This window comes from Polyodon spathula, chromosome 7 (genome assembly GCF_017654505.1).
Source record: "Polyodon spathula isolate WHYD16114869_AA chromosome 7, ASM1765450v1, whole genome shotgun sequence".
Classification (NCBI taxonomy): domain Eukaryota; kingdom Metazoa; phylum Chordata; class Actinopteri; order Acipenseriformes; family Polyodontidae; genus Polyodon; species Polyodon spathula.
In genome coordinates this window covers 55,111,385-55,123,707 of record NC_054540.1, presented here as the reverse complement: position 1 = coordinate 55,123,707, position 12,323 = coordinate 55,111,385, and the positions used below count along the sequence as shown (strand labels likewise).

The following is a 12,323-nucleotide window of genomic DNA, read 5'->3' as shown; positions in this document are numbered from 1 at the left end:
AGTAGCCAAAGTGAATATAGGTGCAGCCACCTGTCCATCTGTCCATGAAAATGAATAGGAACTCATTCAGAACTGTTGGCACAACTGTACCCATATTAGACCGGTTTTATTTTGCTACTTTGCCCAAGGCAGGAACAGAGGATGACCTATTTGGGATGGATGTCACAAATGTATGTCAAACACAGTAGGAATCCAGGTTTGTCCCAAACTTTGTCACCGTACAAAGTTTTATCCATGTTGTATAAGCGGTTTCTCTCCGATTATGAAAGAAAATCAAAAACAGAGAATTGGTATGTGCGGCAAAGTGCCCGCCCCTGTGTGTATTTTGTATATGTTGTATGTTGTGTGTTCGGTGAGTGGAGAACGGGATTGGAGACGCAGGTAATAATAATAATTGTAATAATAATAATAATAGCAATAGTTCAAATATCTGCTCACCTTGTTTTGTTTAGTGTTAGTCTGTCTTGTTTGTCTGTTTATTTTGGCTACCAGTGCCGTGTCCTGTGTTTTTGTTTGTCTTGCAACCTTTTATTTTCTTTCTGTCTGCACTATTAAATGCTGAGCGAGACTATTTGCTCAGCTCCACCCAACTCCACCTCTCGCTGTCGTTTATTTCCTGGTTCCTGTTTCTGGTCTGAAGTCACCCGCTCCGGCCGTCTTTGTGACAATATGTCATGACCTTTACATAGAAAGCAATGGTCCCCCAGCTCCTTGTGAATGACTGCATGTGAGAATGATTTACATAGGGAAGCAGGAGAGGAGAAGACATGTGTATTGTTTGAAATCCATACCAGATGGTCCCAGTCTCACAATATTACCTATAATCCACATTGTGTAGAAGGTGTGACCCTGTTCAACTTGTAGAAATGACAGCCTGCTAATCTGGACCCGGACTGGCAGCTGCTTTCAATACACTTTACTGTGCTTCTCCTCTGATGATTAGGCTGCAGTTCAGCAGACCCAGCCCGTTCCAACCCCTATTCCTAGCAGACACCGCTTGTGAAGCACAGATTAGTGGACCCAGGTTATAGACCTATTTACAATTCTAAAGAATAGCTGAGGGGAACCCAGTTTGTGAATATGAATAAATCCAGATTCTCCTTCATTTATATGGGCATTTATTTATTCGCCTTGTTCGGTGCCAATATTAAACATTCAGCACTCTTAATCAGCTAGATGTGTGAATATACTCTGAATCTCCTGTACTTTAATATAGTTCAATATATTCAAAATTCCCAATTAAAAAATTGCATCACATTCTGAAATATATTTTATATATGTCCTAAAATAAATCTTCTGTGCAGATGGTGCCCCACACAAATCGTCACCATCAGCAGAGAAGATGTTTTCTCTGGAGCAAATACAGTGCCCCACCCACCGTCCCCCTCCACACACACAAATACAGTGCCCCACCCACCGTCCCCCTCCACACACAAATACAGTGTGTGTTTCCACACACAAATACAGTGCCCCACCCACCGTCCACCACACACAAATACAGTGCCCCACCCACCGTCCCCTGGGGGGTGGGAGTGCCCCATCACCGTCACCCTCCACACACACAAATACAGTGCCCACCCACCCCTCCCCCCACACGGGGTACAGTGCCCCACTCACCCTCCCCCTCCACACACAAATACAGTGCCACACCCACCGGTCCCCCTCCACACACAAATACAGTGCCCCACCCACCGTCCCCCTCCACACACAAATACAGTGCCCCACCCACCCCCCCTCCACAAACAAAATACAGTGCCCCACCCACGGGGGTGAGTGGCAGGGAGAGGTGTCCACACACACAAATACAGTGCCCCACGGGGTCCCCTCCACAAACAAATACAGTGCCCCACCCACCCTCCCCCTCCACACACAGGGGGGGCATACAGTGGTTTACTCACCCCCCCCCCTCACACACAAATACAGTGCCCCACCCACCGTCCCCCTCCACAAACAAATACAGTGCCCACTCACCGTCCCCCTCCACAAACAAATACAGTGCCCCACTCCCTCCCCCTCACCACACACAAATACAGTGCCCCACCCACCGTACCCCTCCACACACAAATACAGTGCCCCACTCACCCTCCCCCTCACACACACAAATACAGTGCCCACCACCGTCCCCCTCCACACACAAATGCAGTGTGTATACTCACCCTCCCCCCTCCACACACAAATACAGTTCCCACCCCCCCCCTCCACACACAAATACAGAGTCCCAACCGCCATCCCACTCCACTCCACACACAACTAATTAATATACATTAATAAAAAAAAAAAAACATTCATATAGAATTTATGAATAGAAGTTCAGAATTCTGCAATAGCTCAATAACAACTCAAGTGTGTGCCCGCATCCCTATTTACAAAAAAACATTCAGCAGCTATAAAGCATAACTGACCCACTCCACACACAAATACAGAGTCCCACCCGCCGTCCCACTCTACTCCACACACACACAAACTGTCACATGCACACGCTCGCTCGCACACACACCATTCGCTCTAATCCCTGCTATTTTTGAACATGTTGTTGCTAAAAAGCAGACAGCTAATCGAGTAATAGGATTGAAAATAAAAGCAGGGTTAAATCCAGGGGAGGGAGCAGAGGTTGGGTATAAAGGCAGAGCGCGGGAGGGGAAGCATACAGCCAGCCTCACATCGCTGACGCATTACACAGAAAACAGGAGGAGGAAACTCGCGATCCCAGGTAACATTGTCAGGGTCTGTCTGTCTGTCTGCCTGCCTGCCTGCCTGCCTGTCTGTCTGTCTGTCTGTCTGTCTGCCTGCCTGCCTGCCTGCCTGCCTGCCTGCCTGCCTGCCTGCCTGCCTGCCTGCCTGCCTGCCTGCCTGCCTGCCTGCCTGTCTGCCTGCCTGTCTGTATTTATGGGAGGTGTGAAGGGATGGAGAGAGGTAGTCAGCAATTCTCTTTGAAATTATATCACACTCCTTATTATTCTATTATTGTGGGTGCCATTAATAATAATAATAATAATAATAATAATAATAATAATAATAATAATAATAATAATAATAATAATAATAATAATAATAATAATAATAATAATGATGATGATTTTATATTCCAATGAGAATCATTGCCTTTCCAATAAGGCAGAGTTTCCCAGCCTGCTCTTTTAAATCTTTCGACAGTGATTGCAAGTGTTGTGTAGGAGCCAAATTTAGATTACACACCAATACTTTTCAGCTCTAGCAAAAGACCAGCTATTAATGAAGGCAGACAATGGGATAGCAATAGAATAGTGTAGGAACAGCTATGGGATGGATAATCATTGTGTCATAATTCCGAATACAATGTCGCGCAATCCATTTCAGAGAAAGGATTATTCAAACATGTAAACATCTGAGGGTCACTAGCTATGATTATTCATTGTGAGATTATTCAGTGTGCATAATGTTAGGATATTAGAGACAGATGAGAACTCTCTACTGCGAATGTGAAAGACACACCAAACAATCATATTTGATTATAAAGCTGCAAATGTTTGCGGTACACTGGGTCAGCCACCTAAAGTGTTTATTTCTAGTAAATAATTAACTCTAATAATTAAAACAAGAGCAACATTTTCAGACAGTATGCTAAACCCGAGTGGCAATAAATATATCCAAGCTTGTGTGGCATCTCTGTTAAAGTCGTGTTATTCATCTTGGAATTAGAAGCACTGAGCCGCTTGTGTTCTACAGTTTAAAAATACAAAGGCTCCCATTCTCAACACAGCTGTCTGATAGAAGTGACATCCTTTATATTTATAGAGGCATCATTGTTACCAAGTGTTCTGCAAGTAGTGTATTGCTATGTAGAGTACATGCCTAAATCTAGCAAGATTGAGAGGTAGTATGAGATCATGCCAGTCTTTATATAGAGGAGCTGTCAGGGTGCTCTGCAGATGATCTACTGTACTCTTAGTCTATTGAAACAGTGTCGTTTCTATACTTACTATGGCCTCTGCAAACCCATATGGGTTTCAATGGAAGAGATATGTGATGATAGCTGATTGGGAGTACACTTGCCTATGGCAATCTTAATTTGCAGAGATCAGCGAAGCTAATCCCAGGGCAGAGCGTGCTGCTGAGATTAGGCAAAGCTGTGTTAATCTCATCCACCCAGATTAGCTTCTCCTGATTTAGATGAATATATAAATATAGTAGTGCTGTCAGTTATTGACTATTCCAGCAGTGTTGCTTAAAGGGAAGCGATTGAGATTGAAACCCAATCTACAGTCATGACCCTGCCCTGATTGTCAGCACCTGATTTCTGCAGAGAGCTTCGTTCAGATAATTCAGTGATTCGTTTTTGCAGCTCTACTCCAGCTCTACTTATTGTATAATCAGTTCAGATTCTGCCAAGGGCAGGAATAGCAACAACCAACATCATGTAACTTCCAGAGGAGAGCCGCCTTCTTCATTTATCAGGCAATACTAGGATCTGATTACAAAGCTTGCAGATATAGTGGGAAACACATGCGTGTCAGTGCTAACATTGAGAAAGCACAGTGAGCGTGCATTGAATATGAGAGTCATTTACACTGAATATGAGAGTCATTTACACTGAATATGAGAGTCATTCCATTTCGAAGAACACTCCAATAGTTCAAATGGGCATCCGCAATGAAGAGTGGGGCAAGACATGAGGAAGTGACATAAAGGACCAATAGGAAAGCCCAATGGTGTAATTTGTATAGCCATTACAGGAGTTTAACTTCAGTGGGAAATGCAGTATGTGTGTGTGTGTGTGTGTGTGTATATATATATATATATATATATATATATATATATATATATATATATATATATATATATATATATATATATATATATATTCACTTATCACTGCTAACAATACTAGCTAACAATACTATGTTCTCTTACTCCACAGAACACACCCAGGCCACAACCCTTACAAGCAGACATGACTGCAAAGTGAGTATCTTCAAGGCGTTTTGTTGCAGATGGAGGTGCTGCTTGACGAAGTGAAGCAGTGGCCTGATTGTGCCACACAAGACCCACGACAGCCCATACACCAAAACATAATGTATTCCAAATGTACTGTTTCTGTACCCTGTCTGCTCAAATTTATTAAGTATATTTTTCATTCCAGTTAAATTTGAAGTTGAACAAAAACTCTGCTTCACTCCCTGATAAACTTCATCTGTAGAGCAATACCCTAGCCAATCTACATGCTATACTTCATTAACCTTTAAACTCTGTTGCTTTATGAATGGAGATTTTGCAAGCTTGGATTCCATGCCTCCCTGACATAAGCTCTGCTGTGCTGCAGTCATTGTAATGGACAGGCATCCAAAACACAAGCAATCTTCTCATTTTCAGAAGGAGGACTGCGTGGTGGAATATAAAATGAAATAAATCAACAGCATTGTGATGCCTTGATTGAACTGGCGTCCTAACAGCTAGGTGGGGTGGTGGGGTGATAGGCAATCCATAGGGCCACTCGTTCAGTAATCCCATCTGATGTGCTGCTCATCTCGGATTTCAATTATTGTCATTGCCTAGGAGGATCAGGGTAAGAGGCTAGCTAAATCCCTCTGTTTAAAATAGCATGCTACTGCTTAAACTATCGCTTTATCCTGGTGGACGACTGTGGATCTCCTAGACCTCCACCTTTCTGACTCCTCCTTCACTTCTACTGTGTGGCAATGCTGATTGACATTATTTCAATTTACATTTTAAAGGCTTAAAACACAAATTAACCACCCAGATCCTGCACAGAGCTAGTATTTCTCATATGAGGAACGGTAGAAGAGAGATAACAAACAGGGGAGAGCCGATTCTCAGCGCATCAGAAATGTCCAAACTCACTCAATAATTGTGCCTGTGTTTCAATTTCAGAGTCTATAAGAAAACCAGCCCCAACACCAAGGTAAGAAAATGAACCCTTTCACTGGCAGTGTAGCTCCAGCACAGCAGCATTGTTTTATAAATACATGCTCACTTTTGTATTAAAATCCCAAATTGTTTAAAAAATATATTAAAAGATGATATCATACTAGATATAGACACCCTGAAAGACATCCACACTGCACTGCATTCACTTTCATATCACATCAACAACAGAGAGATTGCCAGGTCAGAAATCTGATTCTGAGATGTCACTGACGCCCCCCCTCTCTTTCTCTCTCTCTCAGCTCTCTCTGTACTTGGGAAAGAGAGATTTCGTAGACAATGTGGATTCTGTCGAGGAAGTTGGTAAGTGCAATACCCTGTAAGTGTAAAATAAAAAATTATAATAATTATACAAAAGGATTCATCAGCTGGCTTAAGTAGAAAACAGAAATATGAATGCTTATTACAATATATAATCCATTTTGATTCTAAAACGAATCCGGGGGATTTCAGATGACAAACAAGTCACAAAAAAATGAGTCGTTAATGAAAGTGGCATGGATCGTTCTGTTTCTCCCCGTCCTGCTCAGCTGTGTCTTACCTCTTTCTGTTTCCTCACAGATGGGGTGGTGCTGGTGGACCCCGAGTACCTCAAGGACAGGAAAGGTACAGTGTAGAACAGAATCAGCCTTTGCTTTGGACGCTCGACGCAGTGCAGTTGTGGAAGTGTAGTGCAGTGATTTTTCAGTGTTACAGCACAGTGATGTGATTTTTGCAGTGCTGTGATGTCATTGTTACAGCGCAGTGATGTCATCATTACAGTGTGGTGATATCAGTGGGGTAGTGCAGTGATTCCAGTGCAATGACTACAATGTTACAGTGCAGTGATGTCATCATATCAGTGTAGTAGTGCAGTGATTCCTGTGTTTAGGTGCAATGACTCCAATGTTACAGTGCAGTGTAGTGGTGTGAGCCGGGTTGAGCTCTGCTTTCTCTCCACAGCGTACGTGGTGCTGGCCTGTGCATTCCGCTATGGGAGAGATGACCTGGAAGTGTATGGGCTGTCGTTCAGGAAGGACATCTACCTGCACACTGTGCAGGTGTACCCACCCACCGGAGAGGAGAAGAAACCCCAAACCCACTTGCAGCAGCAGCTGCTCAAGAAACTGGGCGAGTACGCCTACCCCTTCAACATCACGGTAAAAACACTCTCCCCTTCTCCCTCGCCTCAGCTTTCAACTTCACAGCAAACACCCCTCTCTCCCTCTGTCCCGTTCCCTCCACGCCTACCCCTATAACTTCCTGATCACAACTGCTCTCTCACTCCGATTCTATTATCAGTCCCCATCAATCAATATTGGATCTAAATGTGCAGAGCTGATTCTCAATTCCAGTAATCATAACTGCCCCCCATTCTCTCTCTCTCTCTCTCTCTCTCTCTCTCTCTCTCTCTCTCTCTCTCTCTCTCTCTCTCTCTCTCTATGTTTCAGATACCAACTAACCTGCCCTGCTCAGTCACCCTGCAGCCCGGCCCTGACGATGTCGGCAAGGTAAGACAGCTGCTGAACCTCTCCTGATACACCGCTGTCACTCCCTGCCTAGCAGTGACTGGGCTGGGTCATGTTTCATAACTCTGCCCCCTGTCTGTGTCTCTGCAGTCCTGCGGGGTCGACTTTGAGGTCAAGGCGTTCTGCGCGGAGAACCTGGAGGAAAAAATTCACAAAAGGTGCGATGACTATCTAGCTTTCTAGATATTGGTGGAACCTCACTGCCAGGTCGAACATGTTCCAATTCATTGTGTGAAGTGTATTGGTTCACCCTAGTGCGCAAACAGCCCCGAATTTGAGGTTTGTTTTATTGCTGGAGTGTCTGCTATCCCCCCCCCACCCCCCCCCTCCAGGAATTCAGTGCGGCTCATCATTCGGAAGGTGCAGTTCGCTCCCACCAACACAGGGGAGGCCCCGAAGGCAGAGATTGTGAGGCAGTTCATGATGTCGGACAAGGCCCTTCATCTGGAGGCTTCTTTGGACAAGGAGGTAAGGGCTGGGTGTGCTACTGTATGTACCAGCTGTTACTGGCTCACTGGTGTGAGTCATATTTGTGGATGAATTAACCCAGAAAGATTAGCTCAGTACAACAATGAGTCAGTTCAATACTAATACTTTATTAAACATTACAATCATTATGCAATACAATATTTATGGGCATAATTACCCATTTCTGAGACAATAAACATTGCAGTCATCATTCCTCCAATCTACCTAACCTGTGGCTACATCATTCTTCAACAACTTTTCTTTTGTAACTGTTCTCCGTTACAGACTTGGTATCCTTTTAATAAACATCCTCACAGTTCATGCAATTGAACACACACACACACACACACACACACACACACACACACACACACACACACACACACACACACACACACACACACACACACACACACACACACACACACACACACACACACACACACACACACGCACACACACACACACACACACACACACACACACACACACACACACACACACACACACACACACACACCCTGCTAATAAGATATATTACTGTAAGAGATTACAACAGTCACCAACAACCTCTATATATCAGACTTGCCTTTCCACTGAGTTTAAGGAAACACAGAGACAAATCATAGCAACATGTAAGATAGAAAAACATGATAAAAACATGTGACATAGCGGAGCTGGAACTGGAGAACAATACGCCAAAACAGCTGGTCTGCAGGGTGCAAATCACACACACATGCAGCGTGGCCAATGAGATTTCACATGAAGCCGCTGAGTCCAAACGAAGCCCCAGTTTAAAGATTCCAAACGCAGCGGTATTTTAACACTGTGATCAGAAGCAGAGGGTCTGCAGACCTGGTTAACTCTGTGCTTGTGCTTGTCCTCAGATCTACTACCATGGGGAGACCATCCAAGTGAATGTGAAAATCACCAACAACACCAACAAGATTGTCAAGAAAGTCAAAGTGTCAAGTGAGTCAGAAAGGGAGGGGAAAGGGGGTCAGGACCAGAGTAGCATGGCTGATCATGATTGTTTGATGGAGACTCTTGGTAGAGGAATGGCTTGATGTGATGTAAGAGCCTGTTCTGGAACTCCATGGTCTGACTGTGGAAATGTATTTGAGCTGAACTCGGCTTTGCTGTGGTTCCAGGTAAGCCAGGACTGACAGTACTTTAAGGTTTTGGGTTAGGAGGAGATTTCAGGGTTTCAGATTAGAGCTTGGTCTGTGAGTAGATGCTGCTGGAAGCATCTGTGTCGAATCCACAATGTGATGGTGCATTGCTACTCCTGAGGGTATGTGCTCCTTCTGCACTGAGTCCTGTCTTGCTGTTTGTTCTCAGTTGATCAGATGACAGACGTCGTGCTGTACTCCCTGGATAAATACTCCAAGACCGTGCTGTCAGAGGAATTTGCGTAAGTCTGAGAAGGGGTACTGCTGTTAAAGAGCTGCCACTAAAGTACATATTATAGATCATATTGAGGCAAAAAAAAAACTCCCTACAATCCTTAACCTGCAAGACTCGTTCCCTGGGTTATCAATGACAAGGCCCTTCCCTCTGAAGTAACCGACGGAAGCGTTCATTGTCGCCCCCTGCTGGTTGTGTTTTACAGTGACAATGTGAACGCTAACTCCACCTTCACCAAGGTGTACAGTGTCCTACCTCAGCTCTCCGACAACCGACAGAAGCGTGGCCTGGCGCTGGATGGCAAGCTGAAGCACCTGGACACTAACCTGGCATCAACCACCTTGTGAGGACCAGGCAATGTGTGTGTGTGTGTGTGTGTGTGCGTGTGTGTCTGTAAGTGTCTCTATAACTGGTGTCCTTTGCCTCTTTATCTTTTTGCACCTGTATGTGTCTGTCCATCTATGTGTTTGTCTGTCTGTCCTAAATTAATAATCTCCCCGATGTTTCACTCTCTCTCGTCACCATCTCTCGCTTTCAACCCCTCTCTCTCTCCCTCTTTCTGCCTCGTTTCCTCTCTCATCCCCTTCTAATCCCTTTCAACTCACTCTCACACTCTCTCTCCCAGACTGCGGCCCGGAATTGATAAGGAAGTATTGGGAATTCTAGTGTCCTACAAGCTGAAGGTCAACTTGATGGTGTCTCGAGGAGGGTGGGTATCTTAGTAAAGAACGAATGAACAAAAGAAAGAAAGAAAGAAAGAAAGAATCCAAAATCTACTTTATTATTGTTGTTTTTTTTTAGTTTTTATTTTACTGAGCTTTATTTGTGTGATTTTTTATTTGGACCTTTTTGTTATTTTTTGCAGCATCTTGGGAGATCTCACTGCCAGGTGAATACAGAATCTTTCTTTCTTACTAATACACTGCAGATAAGGCACTGGAGACTGTGTGCAGCTTGTCTGTCACTTGCCAGTGTAGTACATTAGGTGCAGTTTATGTTTCCCAGTCTGGCACTGACTCCTGCTTGTTTTCAGTGATGTTGCCGTGGAGATTCCTTTCACTCTGATGCACCCCAAGCCCAGCGGTGAGTACAGAAGGGTTCTGCTTTTATTTAGGCAATCCACTTAAATAATTTGTACATGTGCTCAATAATCTCACAAACAACTGAGAGAATGCTCTCACATCTTATTTGTGACATGTGACATGACTAATATATTATTCTGTGTATTGGTTCTAGTGCTGTAAATATGAACGGGTGTTTTTTTTTTTTTTTTGTTTTGTTTTGTTTTTTTTACCAATACTGCATGTTTCCAAGCTTGTAGCTGCAAGCAAAGCTTTAATAATCGTGCCTCACCCCAGCATAACCTCCAGCTCACTCGTTGTCTTCTGCAGCACCACGTCCCACTGATAATAGGTTTGTCACTAATCTTCATTCTCTTTCTCTTCCTTTGACCTGTTCCTCTGAGTAGAAAGCGTCAGGTAAGCAACACATTTTTATACAGAGGGCTACAGATGGAGGGAGTGTTAGGGGATCTGCTCCGATTAGAAAAAGACAGGTGGGTGTACATTGTGTAAGGCGTTAGGGACTCTGCTACAGTGGAAACAGTATATTATGAGGGAAGGTTGGGGCTACAGTACAGGGAAAGAGATACTCTCTAATCGCCATTCACTCTGTTGACAGTAAAATGTTGTGAATTTTACTGTACAAGGACCCTTCACTAAACTGTTTTTTTTTTTTTTTTTTTGTGCGTGTGTGTGTGCTGGATGTTATTTTAACCTTGTCCACTGGGGACAGCAACCTCTCGTTGAGACTAATCTGGTCTTCACTGACACCAACTGCACCTTGGGCTAGTTAGTCAAGTTAGTGCCATCTTGTTGCACAGCGTATTCCAAACAGATCTCCGCAGGAGATGCAGCTGATTGGCCGACACTTAGGATCCAGCTTTGCAGTTCTGCTCTGCTGTGCAAAACACACCATCTCTCCTTGACCTTACTTACTGAGACTGCATACAAAGGTCCACTAAAGAGAGCTGGGCACAACACAACCCAAAAGACAGTTTTTTGTGCATCATCTTCATCGCCCTCTGCTGGTGCAAGGCCACATAGCAAGCCATAGACAAAGAACAGAGGTGCTGTTCTCTTCTGTTCTGTTCACATTGCACCCTGGAAGGAAGTGGCGTGCTAACGGTGTGTTCCTGTGTGCTTTGTGACATGCAGCCAGGAAGACATTGTGATCGAGGAGTTTGCTCGTCAAAATCTGCACGGAGAGAAGGATGACGAAGAGGAGAAAGAGGAGAAAGAGGAGGCCTAAGCAGCAAGGCCTGTCAGAACCAGGCCAGGCAGGTGGACATACAAAAAGACAGACAGAGACAGACAGGCAGATGGGCACTCCTGGACCGACCACACCAGCTTTTTGGCCCAAGTTAAAAAGTGTTCTGAACATGCAAACAATGCTCAGTTACTAAATAATAAAGGTATATTCCAGGTGCAGATCACCTTCCTTGTTTATTGGCAGTATGGTTTATTCCAATGAGATTTTGACACAGCTTGCATTAACCCCTAGTGTCAATTAATGCACTGTCCCCCCTAGTCTGAAGAAGCCAAGAGCACTGCAGAGACGAATAAAACTGTTAGAACTCTTAATGCGAACTTTGTGTGATTTTTGAAAAAACATTGCTTTAACATTCCTTTCTCCAGTATATTACAGCAACATATAAAAATGAGGGACGTTTAGGGAAGTTATAAAGCTTTTAACAAATAACACTGGAATACAAATATTTTTTACTTTTCAAAGTGCTAGTTGCAGTGGGGTGTGGAGCGGGACTAATGTTCAGGTTAAACTAGTCAGTTTGATGGGTGACACTGCAGTAATACACCACAATTGCCTAAAATGCACAGTTTCTGCACTTGCAACTCACATCATCAAGGTAACGCCGGCCTGTTCAGCTTGTATTTATTTATAAATACCTTGTTCAAGGCTTTACACTTTTTAATATATTACTTCTAACAAGTCTCCGGT

The 12,323-nt window shown here is 44.0% G+C and overlaps 1 protein-coding gene across 4 annotated transcripts in view; it reads left to right on the top strand.

Moving 5' to 3' along the window:
* LOC121318849 (beta-arrestin-1-like) overlaps positions 1 to 12,323 on the top strand; it is a 23,310-nt gene extending 10,987 nt beyond the window's left edge. For 2 of the 4 annotated variants that reach the window (XM_041255968.1, XM_041255967.1), the window contains exons 2-17: positions 4,898 to 4,941; positions 5,869 to 5,899; positions 6,165 to 6,225; positions 6,484 to 6,528; positions 6,865 to 7,061; positions 7,353 to 7,412; positions 7,521 to 7,588; positions 7,763 to 7,898; positions 8,786 to 8,870; positions 9,240 to 9,312; positions 9,511 to 9,648; positions 9,931 to 10,014; positions 10,171 to 10,194; positions 10,339 to 10,388; positions 10,774 to 10,783; positions 11,522 to 12,323. In XM_041255968.1, coding sequence (XP_041111902.1) covers positions 4,931 to 4,941; positions 5,869 to 5,899; positions 6,165 to 6,225; positions 6,484 to 6,528; positions 6,865 to 7,061; positions 7,353 to 7,412; positions 7,521 to 7,588; positions 7,763 to 7,898; positions 8,786 to 8,870; positions 9,240 to 9,312; positions 9,511 to 9,648; positions 9,931 to 10,014; positions 10,171 to 10,194; positions 10,339 to 10,388; positions 10,774 to 10,783; positions 11,522 to 11,615 — 1,167 coding nt within the window. In that variant the 5' untranslated portion in view covers positions 4,898 to 4,930 and the 3' untranslated portion in view covers positions 11,616 to 12,323. Of the gene's footprint in view, positions 1 to 2,540; positions 2,711 to 4,897; positions 4,942 to 5,868; positions 5,900 to 6,164; positions 6,226 to 6,483; positions 6,529 to 6,864; positions 7,062 to 7,352; positions 7,413 to 7,520; positions 7,589 to 7,762; positions 7,899 to 8,785; positions 8,871 to 9,239; positions 9,313 to 9,510; positions 9,649 to 9,930; positions 10,015 to 10,170; positions 10,195 to 10,338; positions 10,389 to 10,773; positions 10,784 to 11,521 lie in introns of those variants that run through there. The other 2 variants (XM_041255966.1, XM_041255969.1) reach the window with 2 other exon arrangements.